At 38.8% G+C, this 22,036-nt stretch overlaps 1 protein-coding gene across 1 annotated transcript in view; it reads right to left on the minus strand.

Moving 5' to 3' along the window:
* Window positions 1-21,093, minus strand: part of sema3ga (sema domain, immunoglobulin domain (Ig), short basic domain, secreted, (semaphorin) 3Ga) — a 25,102-nt gene extending 4,009 nt beyond the window's left edge. The window contains exons 1-13 of the mRNA XM_017468121.3: window positions 20,475-21,093; window positions 18,314-18,457; window positions 13,223-13,342; window positions 5,302-5,462; window positions 5,039-5,101; window positions 3,493-3,612; window positions 3,295-3,388; window positions 3,067-3,186; window positions 2,175-2,320; window positions 1,684-1,798; window positions 656-725; window positions 428-572; window positions 86-308 (exon numbers count right to left, since the gene is read on the minus strand). Coding sequence (XP_017323610.1) covers window positions 86-308; window positions 428-572; window positions 656-725; window positions 1,684-1,798; window positions 2,175-2,320; window positions 3,067-3,186; window positions 3,295-3,388; window positions 3,493-3,612; window positions 5,039-5,101; window positions 5,302-5,462; window positions 13,223-13,328 — 1,363 coding nt within the window. The 5' untranslated portion in view covers window positions 13,329-13,342; window positions 18,314-18,457; window positions 20,475-21,093. The remainder of the gene's footprint in view (window positions 1-85; window positions 309-427; window positions 573-655; window positions 726-1,683; window positions 1,799-2,174; window positions 2,321-3,066; window positions 3,187-3,294; window positions 3,389-3,492; window positions 3,613-5,038; window positions 5,102-5,301; window positions 5,463-13,222; window positions 13,343-18,313; window positions 18,458-20,474) is intronic.
* Between the last annotated feature and the right edge of the window lie 943 nt (window positions 21,094-22,036).

Here is a 22,036-nt window from a genome sequence, read left to right on the forward strand (position 1 = left end):
ACAATAAACACCTGCTAACAGGTTAGTATGTGAAAAGGAAGAATTATGAATGAATGAATGAATGAACTGTAGCCAGATTACTCACCTGTGCCTAGAAAAAACACCTCATATCTCCCATCCACAGCATCCACCTGGTCCACAGCGATGGTGGTAAACCTGTAGTCTACGCCTGAACGCACCACTAGGGGGCGCTTGTGTATAGGATACACAGGGTGATACATGAGTGGGTGCGCACGAATGAAGTTCACAGCCTCGTCTGAGAATGCCTTAGTAGAGTGCAAACTCGGTGTAAACGTACCTCCAGGACACTAGAGGGTAACACACAGCTATGTTACTAGATGAATCCTCCTCAGAAATTACAGTAGATGCAAACAGAATAAACATTATAAACATTTGTTTTACATATGCATAAATGTATGTAACTCACAGTTCCAGGTCGAGGGTAGGGGATCTTTCCTGTGTACATTGTCCATTGGTAGTTGTGCCCATGTTTGTGGGCAAAAGGCCCATTGAATACATTACGTATGTCAGCCATAGAGTACACACAAACAGCTGATCCCTTAAAAACAGACCTGAGACAGATATATGAAACTAAGCTGAGCACATGTGACAATTTTATCTGTTCATGCAGAGTAAAAATTTAAGTTGTCCTTACCCTGCAGTGGAGAAAACGGCATACACCATTGGGTTACGTTCATCCTGTGTGGGCTGAATAAACACGTCTCCTGAAAGGGAGAAGTATTATATGAATTAGCAGGTCAACGTCAAAAATGAGACCACTGTTTAAAAATCCATCTTAGATCAGTATAAGATTAGGTGGTCATACGGCCTGTTCTGGCTAGTGTTAGGCTGGTCTAGCTGGTTGGCTGGTTTGCCTTCTGATCTGCTAGAATCCACCTGTCCAGCAAGAAATACTCTGACCCTTTACAATTAAACCGAGCGACTAAACGTAGCCTAACCTGATGAAACCAGCCAGTAAGTGTCCAAAACCCCTCTAAAACCATCTAATCTTACCAGGTAGAACCAGCCTGATCAGTTAGAATCAGCTTGCAAGAGTCCTTAAACTCTCTAAAACCATAATACCTTACCAGCTAGAACCAGTCTGACCAGTTTGTGCCAAGCGGACCAGCAAGTATCAGTCTGCAAGTGTCCAAAACCCCTATAAACCCATCAAACCTAAGCTGCTAGGACCAGCCTGACCAGCAAGAAATAACCTGGCCAAATAACCAGCCTGAAGGGTCCAAACCCCAACTAAAAACAATCAGAGATCATCATCTGGAACCATTCTTCTCATCTAGAACCAGTCTCACCAAATTAGAACCAGCTTCACAAGATAGAACAAACCAGGTCAGTTGAAATCAGGCTGAGTGTTCATTAAAACCATCAAACCTGAGGAGCAAGAAGGAGTTAGAACACTTCTCTGGCCCTTCTAACTTTCAAACCTTACCAGTTAGGACCAGTCTGACCAGCTTGAACCAAGCATCCAAAACCATCTAAAGCCATGAAGTCAGACCAGTTTGCATCATCCTGACTAGTATGAACAAGCCTTCAAATGTCCAGAGCTCCACTAAACCAACAATCCTGACCAGCTAAAACTATCTTACTGGCCCAGGTGGGTTTTTTCCAGCAGGGACAGTACCATAGGAATATCATACTCATTAAATTCTAAATTAATTTACTCACTCAGCTCATCGAAGAAGGTCTCCACACCATCCTCACCCATCACGGAGCACACCAGCCTGGCTTTTAGAAATGTTGTCCACTTGTTAACTAGAGACTTCTGGCCTCCTTCATCATTCTGGTAACACAAACACATTCACGCTCCCTTTATTCTTCTGTAATAAAACGCTGATATTTGAGAAGAATTAAATCCATTCTATCTAATGATCTGTCAATTCCAGGCAGCTTTGTAAATTTCACATTATGGATGAGATTCTATTGTTCATAAGCTAAATGCTGTGAATGATGCTTCATGAAGCCAGGCATTAATTCTTCTTGCAATTAAAAGGTTGTTCATAAAATTTCAGGTGGGCAATATATCTACAACCTTTATCTTTATAACAATTCAGGTGTCGGATTCATTCATTTTCTGTGCTCTATGATTAAATACTCCATGATTAAGATCATGGAGTATATCCTTAACCACTGGTGTTTGGTTTGTTGAAGGACCGCACCAGACACACTCGCCCCACTCTGGCCAACACGCTGGGGCTTGCCGTCCCTCCAGAGTCCAGACTCTTCTCCCGGAAGAAAAAGTAGAGCTTGTCATCATTTTTCTCCGAGCTGTCAGGAATCTGCTTTATTTGAATGAAAACTGGTTCTAAAATAGAGACAGAGAGAACATGAGAAAGAAAGAAGGAAAGAAAGACAAAGTATTTCATTGTTTAATTTATGATGATAATAATAATAATAATAATAATAATAATATGATGTTCCATTTATAACAATGCAACAGATGTCTGATTCACATTTCACTTTTTTATTTCCATTTTAAAATTTTATATTTGATCCATTCATTCATGGAAAAATAATTCAGTCAGTTCTAGGCACGTAACCAAATATGAATACGTTATTCGGATTAAACAGATAACATGTTCTACACTTATACAATTACTGATGTTGTTATACTGTGATACAGAATCCTTAGTGACTGCCCGGTCAGGGTCGCTGTGGTTTAAATTAGACTACTAGTTTGTTAATATTGTGCTAAACAGAAACAACTAATTTTGTTAGAATAATATCACAGGTAGGTAAAAACAAACTTAATAAGTGCACAAAAATGATTAATTGAGACCAATTATGGACACATGTGATGTGGCTGAGGTTGAGGAACTGTCAGAGTCATAATTCACAGACTATGCTGACAGTGCTGGCATTTCTACAATGAGGTTTTCTTCCCCCAGTGTTTCTGTTGGTTAGTGGTATGGTTTGTTCTACTGCCACTTCCGGTTTAACACCAAATATAGAAATGGATATTTGGAGCACTAAACAGGTATAGATACAGACCGTGTCATTGCGTTACACACCTAGTCAGTTGTATTTAGTTAGCAGTCACCAAATACTTACCATTGAGCCACTTGGAGTCATACTGCTCTGTTCTAATAGCTGGCCTGCTCCCCATCGTCATAAAGATAGCTGGGTCATTGGCCATGAAGTCCACATGCACACCAGCATACAGGTTGCCATCTGAAATGAGCAGGATAATAAGGAACAAAAAAGAGGAAATTGGACATTAGTATGTGCTTTATGTATCATAAAACAAACTGTAGTTGTACTTTGTTGGAATAGACTCACTGATAAGAGCAGCCACATCTTCATGATTTGGGTCGTAGGAGCATTTACCCTTTCCTGAATCCACATATCCAGAGACCAGCCTAAAGAGGTAGTCCTGCACAGATAAAGGGAGGGAAGCATTGGAGGGGGTTTTAATAATTCAGCTATAGGCTGTGCTTGTCTGTGTATATGTACATAAATGTGTGTATAGGTGGGTACCTCAGCTTTCCAGCCTCTATTGATGAAGGTACAGATGGGTCTGTAAGCTCCAGTGCCACACGTGTACAGATGAGTCCTGTTCCATGGCTCGATCATACGCACAAAGTTGGCACACTCCCCCTGGGAAACAAATACATACAATTACAGTGCTGTGAAAAAGGACTTATTCTGATTTCTTCTGTTTTTCTGTATATATCATACTAAATTGTTTCAGGAATTAATACAAAATCTAAGACAAACCAAATGCAACCCGAGTAAACACAAAATACAGTTTTTAAATGATAGTTATTTTTTTAAACAAAAAAGTTATATCAACTGGGCCTGTGTGAAAATATATTTGCCCCCATAGTTACTAATTCCCCAAAAGCCTAGTAATGATATTTACTAATTAGTTCTTAATAAATAAAGGCTTTTGTGTCAGGACAAGTAAATGGCATGGAGGCTGTTAATACAGCTAATATGCCATTTAATTACCAATTGTTTTTAATGAAAAGACAGCTGTGTACAGAATAAGCTAGGTTGTATAAGTGTGCAATCAAACTGCACTTCATTTTTGTGATTGACTTAGACCATAACATTAGTAAAAGTCATAAAAGTCATGTTTACTGTGTTGAATTACTTTGTGAGATGTGAGGGAAAAGTGATGCGTTCACGATGTATGTGCTATGAGCAGGGTTGTTTAGATATGCATGACAAAGCAGCTCAACTGAAAAGCAGTATTAAAAGACGTTTCACCAAGACATACAGTACGTTTCACTAAGGTCCTAAAATAGGCTCACGTTGTTACAGATTTAGTCATAAATTAAATCTGTCTGTGCTACCAATTCAAAAGTAGCCTGGTTATGCAGGAAAACCAGACACCTGGCAACATAAAGCTCATAGCAACACACATGGGCCCTTATTTATTTACAGAGACAGACAAAACCAAACGCGAAAGGAGCCGGCACAAATTTTCCAAAGTTGAGTACACTGAACAGAATATGTAGTCCATTTCCTCACACTGTGTTTTTGTGCCAACTTCTTGCGTTTTGCCTGATCCTCCCTCAAATGCATATGTATGAGGAAGAGAAGAACACTTTATTGCGTGTTACCACATGCATGTTGCTTAGTTTGGCTTGTAGGTCAGTTTCCTACATAACACACAAGGTTTTTCCTCACACAGTGCAACCTAATTATGCATAAAAACAGGCACAAACAGGTTAGTAAATCTGGCCCGTTGCATTCAGAGACGTGTTCAGATATAATTGTAAAAAAAAAAGAAGGTAAAAACCTATTCAGAAGTTAGCATCAAGAATTTATTTATTGTATGATTTTATCGTATGTTTTGTTTTGTTGTAGTATTTTCCAAAATGTCATTTTATCGTTTTGGAATTGTTTTTTTTTGTACATACTACCTTTTAGTGGTGAGAAACCATGGTGAATGCAAATCTTTGCACTTTGCACTGTCTAATCAAAACTCAAATAAAATGTATTTTTGCGATATAAATAAATAAATAAATAAGAAACATAGTGTTCTTGGTGTAGACATTAAAAGAGGCAGACTCACATGCTTTCCTTTCCCTGTCATCTGACACTCTCCCTTTCTCTGTGTCGGAGCAGGCCAGTGGATCTGTAAGAGAAGAATAGGAAACCTTTATCCTTGAATACACAGTTCTGACATAAGGTTTTTTTTTCTTCCCTATTCATTAAAATAATTATAGATCAGCAAGTTTGGAACTCTTGACAACCATGTAGCATGAATGAGATGAATATAACAGCTAAGTCATCTCTCTAATGTTATCACAGATGACATGTACCAGCGCTTCTTACAATGAGAGGCTCCTTGTTAACGTTTTGCATGTCCAGGGAGACGAGGTACTCGCGGCTGCCCAGGTAAAGACGGCCCTGATCCTGGTCCATGTGGAGGATCCGGTAATCGCTGGTGTTGAAGGATAAGCTGAATGGTCTAGCTGTCCGGGTGTCCATTAGCTCTGGTGAGGAATAGAGAGACAGACACGAGAAATTTCATTAATGATGACTGCATTATGAGTTAATGTGGCTTTCTGAATAAATCATAAATAAAATAGTGATTACAGTTTGTTGGTTCACGTAATTTGTCAACTAAAAACTGAGAATACAGGCAAGTACCATTCATCCATCCATTTTCTTTACTGTTTATACTACACAGGGTCACAGGGGACCTATGCCAGGGGACTTGGGGCACAAGGCGGGGGACACCCCGGACAGGGTGCCAACTCATCGCAGGACACAATCACACTCACACCCATTCAAACACTATGGACAATTTGGAAATGCCAACCAGCCTACAGCGCAGGTCTTTGGACTGGAGGAGGAAGCCAGAGCACCTGAAGGAAACCCTCAAAGCATGGGGAGAACATACAAACTCAGCGCACCCAAGGTGGAGGCAGGAATTGAACCTCCAGCAAGAGATCATGTCTCAGTCTGTGCTTCATTTTCTCCTGGCAGTTTTTATATCCACGGTGCATTAGAGTACTGCATAGTAAATACAGGCTTGTGAACTTCATGTCCTTGGGAATCTCAAAGCATAAGCAAGAAATTGTTATTCCCAAGCCGCTACCTCTGAGAACTCTCCTCGCAAAAAATCAATTCAAATTCATTTTTGAGAGCATGAAGCAGAAATTCTAGGGAGCAAAGTTCACTTAACTCAGCAATAGATTGTCTGGCTGATATTTCATTCAGGGAAAGAAAAAAAACACTAACAATATGTTGGATGTCTGTCTCAGCGATGATCTTTCAGACATTCGTCATTATTCTTGACATTCAGACATGCGGTATAATCATTAAGGTTATCAAAAGGTCTTAACAACAAAATACCAATAGTTCAGCGCGTGTTAACAATTTCAGATAACTGTCAACACTTTGACTAACATCCACTCAACACACACAATATTAAAAATTAAATACTTCCTGTTACTTTTGTTTCTCATGCAAAAATCATCCTGAAATACTGACATGATATAAAGGAATATTTTAAAAAATGCTTATATTCCCATCACACTATTTTGAAGAGTAGCCTTTCTATGCGTCAGATGACTACTGTTCTCATCTTACATGTGTTTATATGCTTAAGGGCTTCAGTTACACCCCATATACACGAAACAGAAACACTGTGCAGGACCTGACATCATTGTTCCTTGCTGTCTTTTCCTGAACACAGTGTTCTTTGTGTAACAGAAGTAAACGTAAGCAAGTGGGTTAAAGTTAATCTTTAGCTGTTTCACTGGACCTGATTAGCTGTTATGAGTTGTAAGAGTAATATTTTAAGTGCTGACTCACTGTGAAGAGTTGCTCTAAATAAAAAAGTGCATTCTGGGTGATCCTAACCTGGGTGAAACCCAAACCTGTGCTTTTGAACCAAGATAATGTAAAGCTTTCTGGCACACATGTACCATATATTTATCTATACGTTATGTATATTCTTGTCACATGGTTTTGTTATATAAATGCCTGCTTGTGTATAAATGCTGCTGCCTAAAATAGACAAGGCCTCTCTGGATCCATGTTCTGAGAGCTTCCCCTTCCTTTGGAGGTCATCACTAACGGATCAGTAAGGATGTTTGGTTTACAGAGAAGTCAGGAAATGCGTGTATGACTTGACACCCTGAATGTCTCTAAAAAGAGATTTTTTTGCAGCATGATTTGGACATGCCACCAGAAAAAGAGGACCGGATCTCTGGGCAGACAGGACAGGGTGGGTAAGAGAGCGGAGGCTCCCGGAACAGTCTGCTTCCATCCTCCTTCCTTCACCATAAACACAGGACATGCAAATGCTGGCAAATCCCAAGTAGTTGAAAGTGGACACTGCTCAGAGTTCAGCACAAAATTACAACCATATATGGATATGCTAAACAAAGAGGTACAACGGTGACCCGAGTTATGGAACAGATCTTGTCAGGGTTGTTACTAGAAACTCGTTAGACAGAGGAGGGGAAAAAATGTAACTGCTTTAGAACAAACTGACTCTATTTTTAGATATTTGCATTTCAGCATGTTCCACAAGAGATAGCATTAGACTTGTGCCTGTAATCTTATTCAAGTAACCATGTAGAAAATAAAATGTTAAATGGCTGACCTGGACTTCAACAGGGATTAAAGCCATTATATTATATTATATATTATATTTTTATTATATACTTTGATTTAGTGTGCACTATTCTTCAGAAAAATCCTCCAGGTCCTGCACATAATTTGCTTTTCTAGCATCTTCTGCATATTTGACCCCTTTCCAGCAGTGACCATATGATGCTGAGATCCATCTTTTCACACTAAGGACAACTGAGGGAATCGTACACAACTACTATGAAAGGTGCAAACATTCACTGATGCTCAAGAAGGAAACACGATACATTAAGAGCCGGGGGGTGTAAACTTTTGAACAGGATGACAGCGTAAATTGTTATTATTTTGTTTAAAGATCTTATTTTTTCATTTAGTACTGGCCTTCAGAAGCTACATCAGATATTTACATGTTTCCCAGAAGACAAAACAATAACAATTTACACTGTCATCCTTATGTAATGTGTGTGAGCATGCGCATAAGTTCAATTATATTCACATGTTGGAACACTTATGTCTTGCTATAATTTCTACAAAATAAATCAATAAATTGAAATAAATGTTTCATTGTTGTTGTTTTTTAAACATCTATTATTGTTTGTTTTTTTTAAACAAGAGTAAAAGAGTTTCTACTTGGGGTCACGTGGTGCCAATTGTTTTGTTTTTTTTGTTGTTGATATTTTTTGTTTTTTTCCAGTGTGTAATTTTGGCATGCCACGTATTTATACGTATCATATAACCATGTCTTGTGAGACGCATCCTGTATTTGGGGTTGTTTAGGTATTTGCTCTCCCCCTGTATATTATAGTCTTCCACTTAGCGCATTCAGTTGAGTTTTGCAAACAGCCTTCCTCCTCTTCAGGCGCCTTCGAGACAAAGGTCATCCCTGTGGCAAACAATGAACAATCCATCTCTGAGAACACCAAACACACAAGAGGCAAGCAGAGAATTGGTCTTTTCCGGCCCACTGTTCTTGCTCTAGGGGAGGAGAGTACACTGGGTGCAGAGGTTAGTAGGGGAGAAATGGGCAATCGATCCTAGAAAGATTGTTCTCATGGAAGAGGAATACAGCAGCCTGGGCAAGAACAGTGTGAGTGGATGAGATCAGAAAGAAGCCAAAGGCCACAGATGAGTTTCAGCTGAAATACAGGCTCAGCCAATTCCACTGAGCACGAGTAGCTCAGATTTTCATGCAAGTTTCATGAAGGTGTGGTGTATAAAATGTACAAACATGCATGTGATTTGAAGAAATGTCACGTATCTTTCTCAATAACTGCGCAAACGTTCACATCAGTTTCCTGTAAATCCCATGGTCTGCATTGTGGTTTGTCGAAAAACTCAAAACATGAGAATTGGGTCAAAGGCACTAATGCTTCCGTGCTGTGTTGCAGCTTATTTCTCACAGCTCCTGACAATTCAGTGAAACTACCGACAAGTTTTTGCTGTTGAAAGCACTTAACTACACTGCAGTGGTAGTTTAGTTTGAAGGAGGCAACCTGATTCATCCTTTACTTATCTTTCTCATATGCCTCACCAATTTATCAGTGGTGACTGACTACTGAATGCTGGACAGAACAGGGTATATGGCAAGAATGAGATCATCATTAACTTAACTCCAGATGAAGATACCTAGTATAACCCCGACATCAGCAATACAAAACATTCTAATAGCAACATATCAAATACCAACATTATACTATGACCTAAGAGGCAATTACATTGAAAATAAGTTCACTAGTGAGTGGACAGGGAATATGGTTCATGTGAGCGCCAGAGCAGTGGTTTATTGTCTAAAGTTACTGGAAAGTACGACCACATGAATTGCTTCAAAGATCTGGCAAAATCCAGAGGCTTAGCAAATTTCAACAATAATCTACCCGAATAATGATCAGGCCACTTAAACAAAGTGCACACTTCAATTATTACATATAAGCAAAGGAGAGTGGTTCACTGATTCAGTCATTCATTCATTCATTCATCTTCAGTCACTGCTTGATCCTGGTAAGGATTGTGGTGGATCTGGAGCCTATCTCAGGAACACTGGAAATACACCCTGGATAGGACTACAGGACACCATTCACACACAATTACACCTAGGGGTAGTTAAGAGTCATCAGTTCTGTACAGACTGAAACCTGAGCCCAGGATCAAACCAGGGAGCCCAGAGCTGTGAGGCAGCAATGCTACCCACAGCAAAGGACAAGCTGCTGACATTTTCACGACAGACCATACACTCAGTCACCAGTTTATATGGTAACCTCAAGCTTGGACCATATTTTTAGGTGTAGGTGCACTTTGTTGGGACACACTTACTAGCTGTAGCCTAGCCGTTTTCATACACAATTTGCCAGCCCTCCTCTACCACAATGGTCGGAAACTGACACTGATGAGGGCTAGAGGAATTAACATACTATATTCTGCGTGGCAAAAAAATGACTACACATACAAAGTGCACTATGGTGGTAGGTGTGTCTATTTAAAAAGCCCTGCAACACTGCTATGCCTGAACCTTTTGTACCAGCACAGAGTCATTTCACATGTCAGTGCTGTACTGAAAACGATTCACCAGCCAAATATGTGATCATATAATGGTCTCTTTTCACAAATGGGGTAGAGTGGGCCTGGCACATTGTGCAGAGCAGCAGATGGATTACAGACAGCAAGTGGTCACTGAGTAGAGTATATTTGTGTGTAGGTCTGGGAAACCCCAGAGGATAAATTCTGGCAAACATCCAAAAAATGAAGAAAAAATCAGGTTTTGGCTGAAATTGGGTTTTTATGCCTATAAAAGTCGTGAGCTGGTGGCTTTGTAGATGAGGACCCTGCAAAGTATTTCAGCAGACCAAACAGTACTTGAATACTATAGTAGAACTGATTAACATATGGTAAATATACCATCGAGCAGGTTCCTTTGTTGTAGCTTTTCCAATGATGTGTATTTACGTTAAGTATTTATTGGACCAGAGACTAGTGACAGGGGTAGATGTCTGATTAGTAAACATATGATATCGGTTGTTTAAAAAGTTGACAACCAAAACAGAATGGACAGAGAACCTTTTTCTCCCTGCATCAAGTTCAAACCAAGTCGTCTATTGTGTCTGTGATGTTAGTCAAAAGTGTTAACCTGAAGTGCAACATATGAAACAAAACAAGACTGCCTTATTTATAGTATTAAAAAGGTAAATTTGATACCCTTTAGTCATATTAGTGGTTTATCCGGCCCACTGTAAGCAATTTAAGAAACCTCATTTATATATGGTAAATATACACACTCAACAACCACTTTATTAGAAACACATGTACACCTGCACATTCATGCAGTTATCTAATCAGCCAATCATGTGGCAGCAGCGCAGTGCAGAATATTATGCAGATACAAGTCAAGAACTTCAGTTAATATTTACAGCAAACACCAGAATGGGGAAAAAGTGTGATCCATGTGACTTTAATCGTGGCATGGTTGTTGGTACCAGATGGGGTGGTTGAGTATTTCAGAAACTACTAATCTCCTGGGATTTTCACACATATGAGTGTGAAACTCTATAACTCTATAACTCCCATCCTGTGATGGGAGGGTCTGCAGACTGAAAGACCACAGGGAACCTGGCATTTTCCTCCGAACTCTCATATAACAAGGCGTTTCTACCCACAGAACTGCCATGTTTTTTTTTGTTTGTTTGTTTTTTTTGTTTTTTACTGTGTAAACTGTAAACTGTGAAAATCCCAGGAGATCAGCAGTTTCATAAAAATACTCAAACCAGCCCATTTGGCACAAACAACCATACCACGGATAAAGTCACAGAGATCACACTTTCCCCATTCTGATATTTGCTGTGAATGTTAACTGAAGCTTTTGACCTGTATCAGTATGATTTTATGTATTGAACTGATGCCACATGATTGGCTGATTGAGAACTGCATAAGTAAGCAGGTGTACTGGTGTTCCTATTAAAATGGATGGTGACTGTATATTTTGTAAGACAGATTGAAATGTACACTACTGTTTAAATAAGAATTATGTGAGTGATTCGTAAAAAGACGAATCTCAATTACTCCTGTTCTGACATTTCAAACTGCCACACATAACTGTGGGAAGGGAAACGAATACATTTCTACTGCATCAAAGCTTCATAATTATATCAAAGTAACACAGAAATGTTATTATATACTACACTTTCTGATCTTCATGCAAAGATCATTTTGGGTTAGGAGCCAACTCAACAAACATAATGGTAAAAACAATCAGTCTGCTTAAGTGTGATTCTTCACATAGTGAATGTCAGGCTTGATGAAGATAATGATAATCAAAATGTCCATGAATGGATGGGGCACACACTTCTCCCTTTTCACTTTTGGGGTGTAACCAGATTTTAAAATGCTACAACTTTGCATGTGATTGAGATCTATTTAATTTGCGGAAAATCTGTATCGCTCAGAACTATATGCAGTAGAAAATGTCAAAATCTAAATTTCACCGCTGATGGGTTTTCCCGGGCCACCAGGGTTTTCCTGAAGAAGGGTTTTCCCTGGTTTTAGTGGAAAAAGTTTGTAATATAATTGATACTGGCTCTGAATTAGATGATAATCAACAGGCATGGCATTGTGTTTAAAATAAGTGATCAACTGATTTTCAGAGTAAGCCTACTTTCTTATTCACACAACACTCTTTAATCATAGAAAGTGGGCAGAGCTGTTTTGACATCTCTGATATAATTATGAACCATTGCTGAAGTTGCAATGTATTTGTTTCCCTTCCCATAGTTATCTTTAGCAGTCTGAAATGTCAGAACAGGAGTTAAGTGAGATTCCTCTTTTATGATTCACTCACACAAGTCTTATTTACACAAGAGTATTCATTTAAAAGCACTCATCTCTCTGTTGTTTTACAGTATATTGTGCTAATCAGAAGTCTTTGTGCATTGTGTGTGTGTGTGTGTGTGTGTGTGTGTGTGTGTGTGTGTGTGTGTGTGTGTGTGTGTGTTAGTTTGTCCATGATGACAGGTTAATCAAAGCTTCATTCACACCGAATCTGTGAAAGCCTTTTATCTGTGATAAAACTCTAAAATTCTTCAACACAAATTTAAAACTATAGCATTTCCCTCACATGGGTTAATAATTAAACAAAAGAACAAACTCTTGGGAAAAAATTAGGATGCAGGAAATAAATAATAACAATAAAAAAAAACATGAAAGGACTTCTGTGGAGTAGTGATGCAAAGGAAAAAAAGTGCCACACAAATTGTAGTTAAGGAAACCCAAATAAACATTAAAGTCACTGTTTCCACATTTCATATCTCATCTCATATTGCATGTTGCTTTTATTATAATTTCCTGGGATGTTTAACAATGAACATAGACGGAGTGTGTTACGCAGTGAGTATTCGTCGCAAGTCTTGGTGACAACATCCACCTTTTGTTCTCTTCTAGCAACAGTTGAGCAAATTACAGGAACTACACTATATTATGGTGTGCGTGTGCGTGTGTGTGTGTGTGTGTGTGTGTGTGTGTGTGTCTGAATGTGTGCGTGCGTGCCTGCAGGCAGATGAATGAATGCCTTGGAATGAAAGAGGCAGAGCCAGAGAACAGTAGTTGTTTTACAATAGTACAGGTGTGTGTTTGTTTATTAAAGGTTTATATATGTGTATGCGCCTACCTTTAAAAGCTAAAGCCACTCTGGGAGCCGAACGCAGGATGCAGGATACACCGCAAACACACAGGACCAGCAGTAACAGGATGACTCTGGTTCCCATAATGCCCATGTGATTCAGAAGTCCTATAGAGACCAAAACAAAAGAGACTGGCTAAATATATCATTAGGGCACAGAAAGGAACACACTGCATGACACAGAGAGGACGCAGAAAGGATACGAGGAGTCAAAAATAACTGCAAAAAAAAAAAGAAAAAATGAAGGAAGGCGCAACACTTTGAGATGAGAGTCGTATCAGCATTATCACTATCATATCACTATTTTATCATGTAACAGTGATGCGAGCTTGTCACAGTCATCGTGCAAACTCAAAGCATCATCTGATTCACATTTGGATTTGAGTTCTTATTAGCAGATTGACACACTAGCGATGTAGCACTGCAGTGTGAAAAAAGGATCAGAGTGTAATAGTGGCACATCAAACGCAGAGCTTTTAGCAGTATGTGCCTCAGAAACTCCAGCACTGCCAATGTGTGTTAAGCTGCTGTAAAGCCCTGTCACATTGCGCCACGTTATAACCTCCAGCAGGAGATCCCTCCAGGCCCAGTTTAGATCTGTTTCCACTAGCTACTGATCCAAGCCACAGGCGTATGACATCATGGGATTTGGGCATGAGGTGATATGAATGGGGCAGCCGTGCAGGGTTCGCATTTTTGTCCCTCTTTCTCAGCTTATAAAAACAAATGACGGATTATTAAGTGGCAGCGCTGAGCAGCAGCTGATTTGGAAGCATTTTTAAACTCATGTTACATTCTCAGAACAAACACAAGTGCTCTGGATGTTGTCTTTTGCTTCCATAACAAACTCTAACCCATCCCTTCACACTATGCTGACCATACAGGTCATTTTGTAGCACTGTTGCTTTGTGCATATGCATTTTGTTGTTTATAGGTATAGTCTGATCTTGGGAACGGTGCTGTATAAGATAAATTGATGATAATGATAATGATGATGGCAAACATTTTAGATTAATAAATGCATGGCAGTTTCAGAAATATTGGCACCCCTTATTTAAACTGAGCAAAAATGGTTGTTCTAGACCATTTCAAAACTAGCCCAATTGGCATACTTATGCTATGTACTAAAAGTATGTACTCTTTTTGTGAAGAAAAAGTACATACTTTTGAGCATGTTTTAAAAGATTTAGAAAGTTTTAAAAAGGCACTCGGACATACTAACACATCGTGTAATGGAAGAGACCGTTGTTGCCCAGATTAGAACACTGTCACTGTAAACAAACTCCTTGTTGCATTTCAGCTTTTCTTCATTAATTATTCCTCATATAATTTATACTATCTAATTTAATTTTATCATTCACTTCATTTATTTTTCCACATTTCATTTACACCTGTCTAAAATGCGTCCTTGAATTCGGCGAAGCAAACCGTCACAAAGCTCCCCCTCCTTCACCCAAGGACTTGTGGGCAATATTCGCTGAAAAAGTGTCCACGGATTGATACTTCAAAAATCTCCTGGAATTAGTAGACCTTCCGGGTACCTTCGGGATACTCATTTCAACATACTACGATTTTAGACATCATTTCGGATACTATTTAGTATGGATAGTATGTCAATTGGGACGCAGTAGCTCTTCTATTGGGGGACTTCTTACATTACATCTTATATGTCTATTATGCAAACATAACACACATCACCATTTATTAAAACTATAGACTACTGACTATGGAGTAATTTAGCCATTTAACAGAAACTAAAAAAGCCCATAAAAATATTTGAAAACTGGTACACATTAGGAATTGTGTAAAGGTAATAACCACAGATGGTACAGTATACAACATGGCCTAAACTATGGTATAAATTATTATATTTCATTTGAAAGATGTCCTCTGTTTTGACCATATTCATTTGTTTTTGAATAAAAAACCTATTATATGCTTGCATTAAAGTCAGTATAGGTTTATAGCAGATATAGTTCAGAAAAAGAGTAAAATCACCCTTATATACACACACAATACATTTCAAGAAATACACGTGTGTCTGCATTTTGATACACTGACACAAACCCAGTTCAATTGACGGAATAGAGAGGATTTTTGAATTTTAGCAGCTGTCTACAACACTGAACCTCACACACTTATTCTAGAACGGCTACACCAGGCTAATGTATGCATGCCCTATACATACCACACCTCAGTTCTCAAAAGTGGGATACATGAGTGGCATAAAACAAGCTTTGTCACCTAAATTGCCTCTAAAGTTCCTCTGACCTTAAATAACACCTTTGAGAGGTTGGTCACTCTTATGTAACCATGCAGAATTAATAAATCATATATAGAGTTAAATCTTTATTGTATTGTAGTGTTGAGTATTACTAGCATTAGTAGTACAGTAATGGTTTTAGGTGGCGGTTTATTTTTGAACCAATGTGCAAATTAGATATTCATCAAATACAGAACACTCTGTGTCCTATGCATCATTAGATCGTTCTTTCCATTACTGTGCGCTTGCTCCTCTTTGCCACCACATACCTAAAATCCTTGTGATTCCATCACAAGCACTCCAAAATAAAATCACTCCATGCATATTTTACTTTTATAAATAATGTAACATTTAACTATTTTTAAAGTCCTATTACTTGTGTCTGAAGTTTTAAAACACAAGTGCAATTCCAAATTGTTCGCAGTGTGTGAATGTGTGTGTGTATGAGTGTGTGTGCAATTGTGTTCCCTTGTGCCCTAGGATAAGCTCCAGGCTCCCTGTGTAGGATAATTGGTATGGAAAACAGATGGATGGATGTACTAACCGTTTCATAGTGCACTCCACTGACTTATAAAACTTGCATCAGAGAAATTTGTCCGTGGTTGTCGCCCTACTTCTCCGTCGCTCCTTTCCGCTCACAGAAATTGATTCAGCACTAATCAATTTGAAATGAATAATATGCGATGTGGTATTTTATGGTAAAACATAGTGTTTATTTGTTGTATAGTATTATTTTTTCAAATATAGAAGTTGTTTAAGTAGCATTATTTTAAGAAAATGTTCAAAATGTTTGGCGCACGATAGACAACCATTGCAAAACATTAATTTTGTATTCCAATTTCAGTGTTGATTTGGATGCATGTTTAGGGTTATTGCCATGGTAAACCATCCATTACTTCTTAACCCCCTGACAGAGACAACCAGGTTTTAGATTAGATTATTCTGGTACTTTTAGAATATCTTAGACCTCTAGATGCAAAACAGCCCAAAGTATCAATCATCTATCATCATATTTCAGTCTGTACAGGTTTTTCCAGTTTTCTTTTGTGATTGCTCAGCCAAAAATGCTTTTTTGTGCTTTTTTTTGTGGAAAACTTCTTGAATTGATGAAATTGCAATTGCACTTAACGGTTTTTGCACACTCTTTCACAGTGATGTTTGTTGGTAAATGAGACCTTTTATCAGTACTCATGTTTGATGCACATGAATCGAAGCGGGATTTGACTGAATGCGTCTTGACCCAAAATCTGCAGTAATTTTGAAAAAATGGCAAGCTTCTCTGAATACTGCCGAGTTTGCTTGATTTTCCATTAATTCCTCCGATCGCAAAATCATGGAGGGACTGTTATTTTGCAGTAGATACAGTATGAGTGATTTCCCTGGTAATCAGTCCTCTTTGATTTTGCTCTGAACACAACGTGCGATTTCAACTGTAACTAAATAAAGTTATGGCACTGCATTTTGAAGGTTACTCTCAGGAAGGACAGTATTGTATTAACTTTTCTATTAATTATATTTTTAACTGGTTATTATATCCATAACCCAACTTATGCAGGTCAACACATCTGTCTTTCAACAACCGTTTTGATGACAATGGGCAATACTTTGTTTGCATTTTACTTGCTTATAATCTAGCCCAGGCTGAGTGGTTAGCATGTTCGCCTACACCTCCAGGGTCCGGGGTTCGATTCCCACCTGGGGTCCACTAAGAATCTCCGACAGCAGATCCTCGAGCTGCTCGGTCCGATCTCGAGGATCCATGTGTGTGCGGAGTTTGCATGTTCTCCCCGTGCTGTGGGGGTTGCATGTTCTCCCCGTGCTGTGGGGTCCCCCCCTAGTCCAAAGACATGCATGGTAGGCTGATTGGTGTGTCTAAAGTGTCCGTAGTGTATGAATGGGTGTGTGAGTGTTTATGTGATTATGGACTGGCACCCTGTCCAGGGTGTCCACTGTGCCTGGTGTTCCCTGGGATAGGTTCCCCCATGACCCTGAAGAAGGAGTAAGCAGTAGAAGATGGATGGATAATCTAGCCCTTTTAGAAAAAATATTATTATTTAAGAAAAGTAGTTCCTGTGACAAAGAGTAATTGACTGCAAGTGGAAAATGAAAATAATTGTGTGAAATGTCTACTCTTGCTTATTATTGTGCCCAATCTCTTGATGGGTGCCAATAATTCTAGAGTTGGCAGTATATATATATATATATATATATATATATATATATATATATATATATATATATATATATATATATATATTTATAATGATAATATAATCATGATAATACATGAATTGCCAAACAATCTCCAGGGTTTGGAGTTCTCTCTAGAAAGTTAAACTGCTGCTTGCAAATCTTTCTATGCACCAGCCTCGGGTTCACATTCAGCGCATCTAGGGGCTTGTTTTGGAATGCACTACATGCCCAAACCGCAGGATAGAGGGAAGGATGGGTGAGGATAGAGGGGACATGTGAATGAGTAATGGTGTGAAAGAGCAAAGGAGTTAAGAGAGACAGAGCACTGAAAGCATGAGGTACTGATCTGATAGTAATCTCTCTGCACCATCCATAGAGATGGATATACCTGTCCTGCAGGAGAGATTGAAATCACAGCAGGCCAGGAATTCATGGGGAGGGCTCGAAACAAGCTGCAAATAAGTTCGTAAGTGCACAAAGATTGAAGTCTGGTGGGAAATTACACTGGAAAAAAAAACTAACAGTGTTTCAGGTCAGTGACTCATTCTCTGTGGGGGCTACAGGCCCTTCTCGCCATCTATTTCTGTCTCAGTTCTTTTTATTTGTCGTTTTCATCTCCTCACCTCGCCTTTTCTCTTTTCTTGAGTGCTCCACTGGCTGAAGATCAGACTCGGTCTGCTTGATCAGATCTGGCTTCTTCTCACTCGATGTTTGTCAGCACAGGTCTTGCGCTCAGGTGTTTTCACATGATGATTCTGGCACTGCTTCTGTGGAAAGGTGTGGCAGACACACATATACAGGTTCAAAACGCAAATACATCTTAGCTCAACTATTCAACCGCAAGAGCATATAAACACACACATACACACACACACACATTTGTCTTACTATCCTTGTGAGAACTTTCCAAAAAAACCCAACCAGCCCCCATACAGTCAAAACTGTCAGATGTTCCTATGCTTTTAGTGACCTTTGGTCTCCACCAAGATCATGCTCACACACACATCATGCTCACACACACGCACACACACGTGTGCACGCAAGTGTACTATAAACTCACTGACATATGCCTATAGAAACAAAAGCCTGAGGTTGGGAAAATAAGGTCAGTGTGGGTCATGTTTCCACCTGCTGAGGAGCTGTGGTGAAAATCTCAATCCCCATGTAATTAGCCAAGATTTCGCTCTTTCTCTCTCTCTCTCTGCTGCTCTGAGAAAGCTTAGAGCAAACTGTCACTTGATCAATTGAGTACTGTGTACAGGTTTTCTATTAAAAAAACTTCACACCCTGCGGGAATTCAAAAGCAATTTTTTTAGGCCACAACAAGAACGTCTTTTAATCACGTGTGTGCTAGACACCACATGTAGCGAAGCTGTGCTGCTCGTTTAGAGCTCACTATTAAACAGATCTATCTGGATATTATGTACTACATGCATGTTGGCCTGTTTATGAAAAATAGAATGTTTACTATGTGAAAGACTAGCAGTAATACCACAGCATTAATGCACATTTTTTTATTACAAAGTAAAATTGTTCTCATTGTTCAATAAAAACTAATTCTTTACCAAACTGTGTGCCATCACATAGTCACATCAATGCACACAGGGAGAAATTTACTCAAACTTTGTATCAACACAAATTTTACCGGATTCATTTCTTCACTTCACATTGCCTGTCGCAGATGTCTAAGATGCACCCACTGGAACACGTCGACATGTTTGCATGTACAAAACACCTACACACACATCCACACACATTACAGCACAAATATTGATTGGCTTGATGGTAACAAACCCCACTGTGTGCACTAACTCCACGTAAAATGCAACCAGACCAGTCTGAAGTAAAAATCTTGTTAAGCGGCCCATTTGCTGCTTCAACAGTTAAGTGGGAATTGGCAGCTACGGACTGCTATATTTTCATGTACGCATACATTATAGATGATAGCACTCTACTGGAATGGACAGCGTATGAATTATGAATACTAAAAGCTGAAATCCATGACGTCCGTTACATCTCGCTCCACATTTATACATTTATTCCAAAAACCTTTTCCAAACTAAACCTGGGACTGAATCATTAAAAAGGGTGGTAGCGTGCAGCCTTAATGTGAACAGAGTTTTATAGAAAGACAAAAGTAAAAAGTACTGAAACTTATCATTTCTAAGATTATTTAACGTTAAACAACTTTATGTTCCTTAGAGGTCTAATAACTGATCAGGTTCATTTGCACCGTAAATTGTGGCACTGAATGAGGGTTATTTTTGTTGTCTTTACATATATATATATATATATATATATATATATATATATATATATATATATATATATATATATATATATATATATATATATATTCCATCACATTATATTGACCTCTGCAAAGTTTTACCTGGCAACAACAACAACAACAACAACACAACAAGAAGTCCTTTCTCAGAAAAGAAACACAAAAAGGGTTATATTTAGTACTACAGCACTGTAAAATTGAGCTTTTTACTTTATTTACCACACCTAATCTTAACTTTGCAGCAAATTCCCACTGCCCTTCATGAGTGTAATGTTGTGCTAGAAGAGTGGAAACATTTCTGTGGTGCTGTGACTCTCCGGGTCCTGAGTCTGACACTCCTGCTGCTATAACCTACTGTACACTAATGACGAAACTCAAGTGAGAACCTTTTTTTTTTTCTTTTTTTTTTTTTTTCCAACAAACCACCGAAATGACAAGAAAGACAGACTGAAAATTCTTCCAACCCCAAAGTAAAGAAAGGAAACGAATCTTACCCACTTTGTGTATACTTTTGCCTCCAAGCTTTCTGTCAGACCCGGGGGTGAAAAGAAAAAGAGGCGACGCTGACTTTTCTGGTGCAGGTGAGATTTTATCACCGCATTCCTCTTAGTCTCGATGTGATATTCCTCAGTCTTGTGGGGGGGAAAAAGACACTATAATTCGTCCGATAGTAGTTCGCCTAAAAAAATGTTAATAAAAAAGAGAAAGCGCTTGAGTGTTTTGGACTTCTTTTCATGTGCTCGATGCGTTGCGTCTCCAGTGAGGAGATAAAGCGTTAGTGCTCCCTTCTCTTATCTCCCAAAAACCGTGAAGGCAGACTGCAACAAATGCCCCAAACTCAGGTGTTTCGCTGCTTTCGTGACAATCTGACGAAAGATAACTGTTCCGAGTCAAGAAAGAAAGAAAACAATGTCCTGTTGTCACGTAAACGTGTACTCTGTACTCTAACCTCCCGTGTTTTTAAGCCATGGCAGGTGTTCACTGCTGGATCCCTCTAACGTCTCCCTGCCTGTCACACTCCCACTCCCAACAATACACACTTAACTCATTACACACCGAGGACTGACAGAGAACTGACACACTTCCTAAACTGATAAAGAATAACAGGAATAGTACACAGTCATAACTGACAAAAAGACAACAGAGAGGCTTCAGTCAGAATGTATATTTAGCCCCAGACAACTGGCAAAAACACTGCCAAGTTCACATGTGATGAGAAATGACCACACACACATACTGTGGTTCTCAAGGCTAGTGTTTCTCTGATTATATCTACAACTGCATGAATGCCATACATTTAGGCTTATGTTTAGGTATATTGACATAGTATGAAGAAAACAAAAACAACAACAAACATAGATAGATAGTCAATTCAAATCATGTTTATTGTCATTTCAGCCATACATAGCTGGTACAGTACAAAGTGAAATGTAACCATGTGTGTATGTAGATAGATAGATAAATAGATAGATAGATAGATAGATAGATAGATAGATAGATAGATAGTCAAGTGGCTTTATTGTCATTGCAACCATATACAGCTGGTGAGGTACAAGGTGAAATGAAACAATGTATGTATGTAGATAGACAGATACAGTAGATAGATAGATAGATAGCCAAGTCAAGTCAAGTCAAGTGGTTTTATTGTCATTTCAGCCATATACACCTGGTACAGTACACAGTGAAACTAAACATCATAGATAGATAGATAGATAGATAGATAGATAGATAGATAGATAGATAGATAGATAGATAGATAAGATGCTGGGAATTATTCATTCATTCATTTAAAGTGAATGTAACACTTTATCCTGGTCAGGGTTGTGGTGGATCTCTGGAACACTAGGTGTGAGGCAGGAATACACCCTGAACCGGAAGACCCAGAAGAAAGCCACAGGGATATGAGGAGAACATCCAAAACTCCACACAGACAGTTACCCAAGTTCATGATTAAAACTGTGAGGCACCAACCACCGTGCTACCCACATTATCTTAAAACATTATAAATAATACTATTGGACTAGCAAAACTATCAACTTAAATTTAATTACTTAAG

Source organism: Ictalurus punctatus, chromosome 5, assembly GCF_001660625.3.
Source record: "Ictalurus punctatus breed USDA103 chromosome 5, Coco_2.0, whole genome shotgun sequence".
Lineage (NCBI taxonomy): Eukaryota > Metazoa > Chordata > Actinopteri > Siluriformes > Ictaluridae > Ictalurus > Ictalurus punctatus.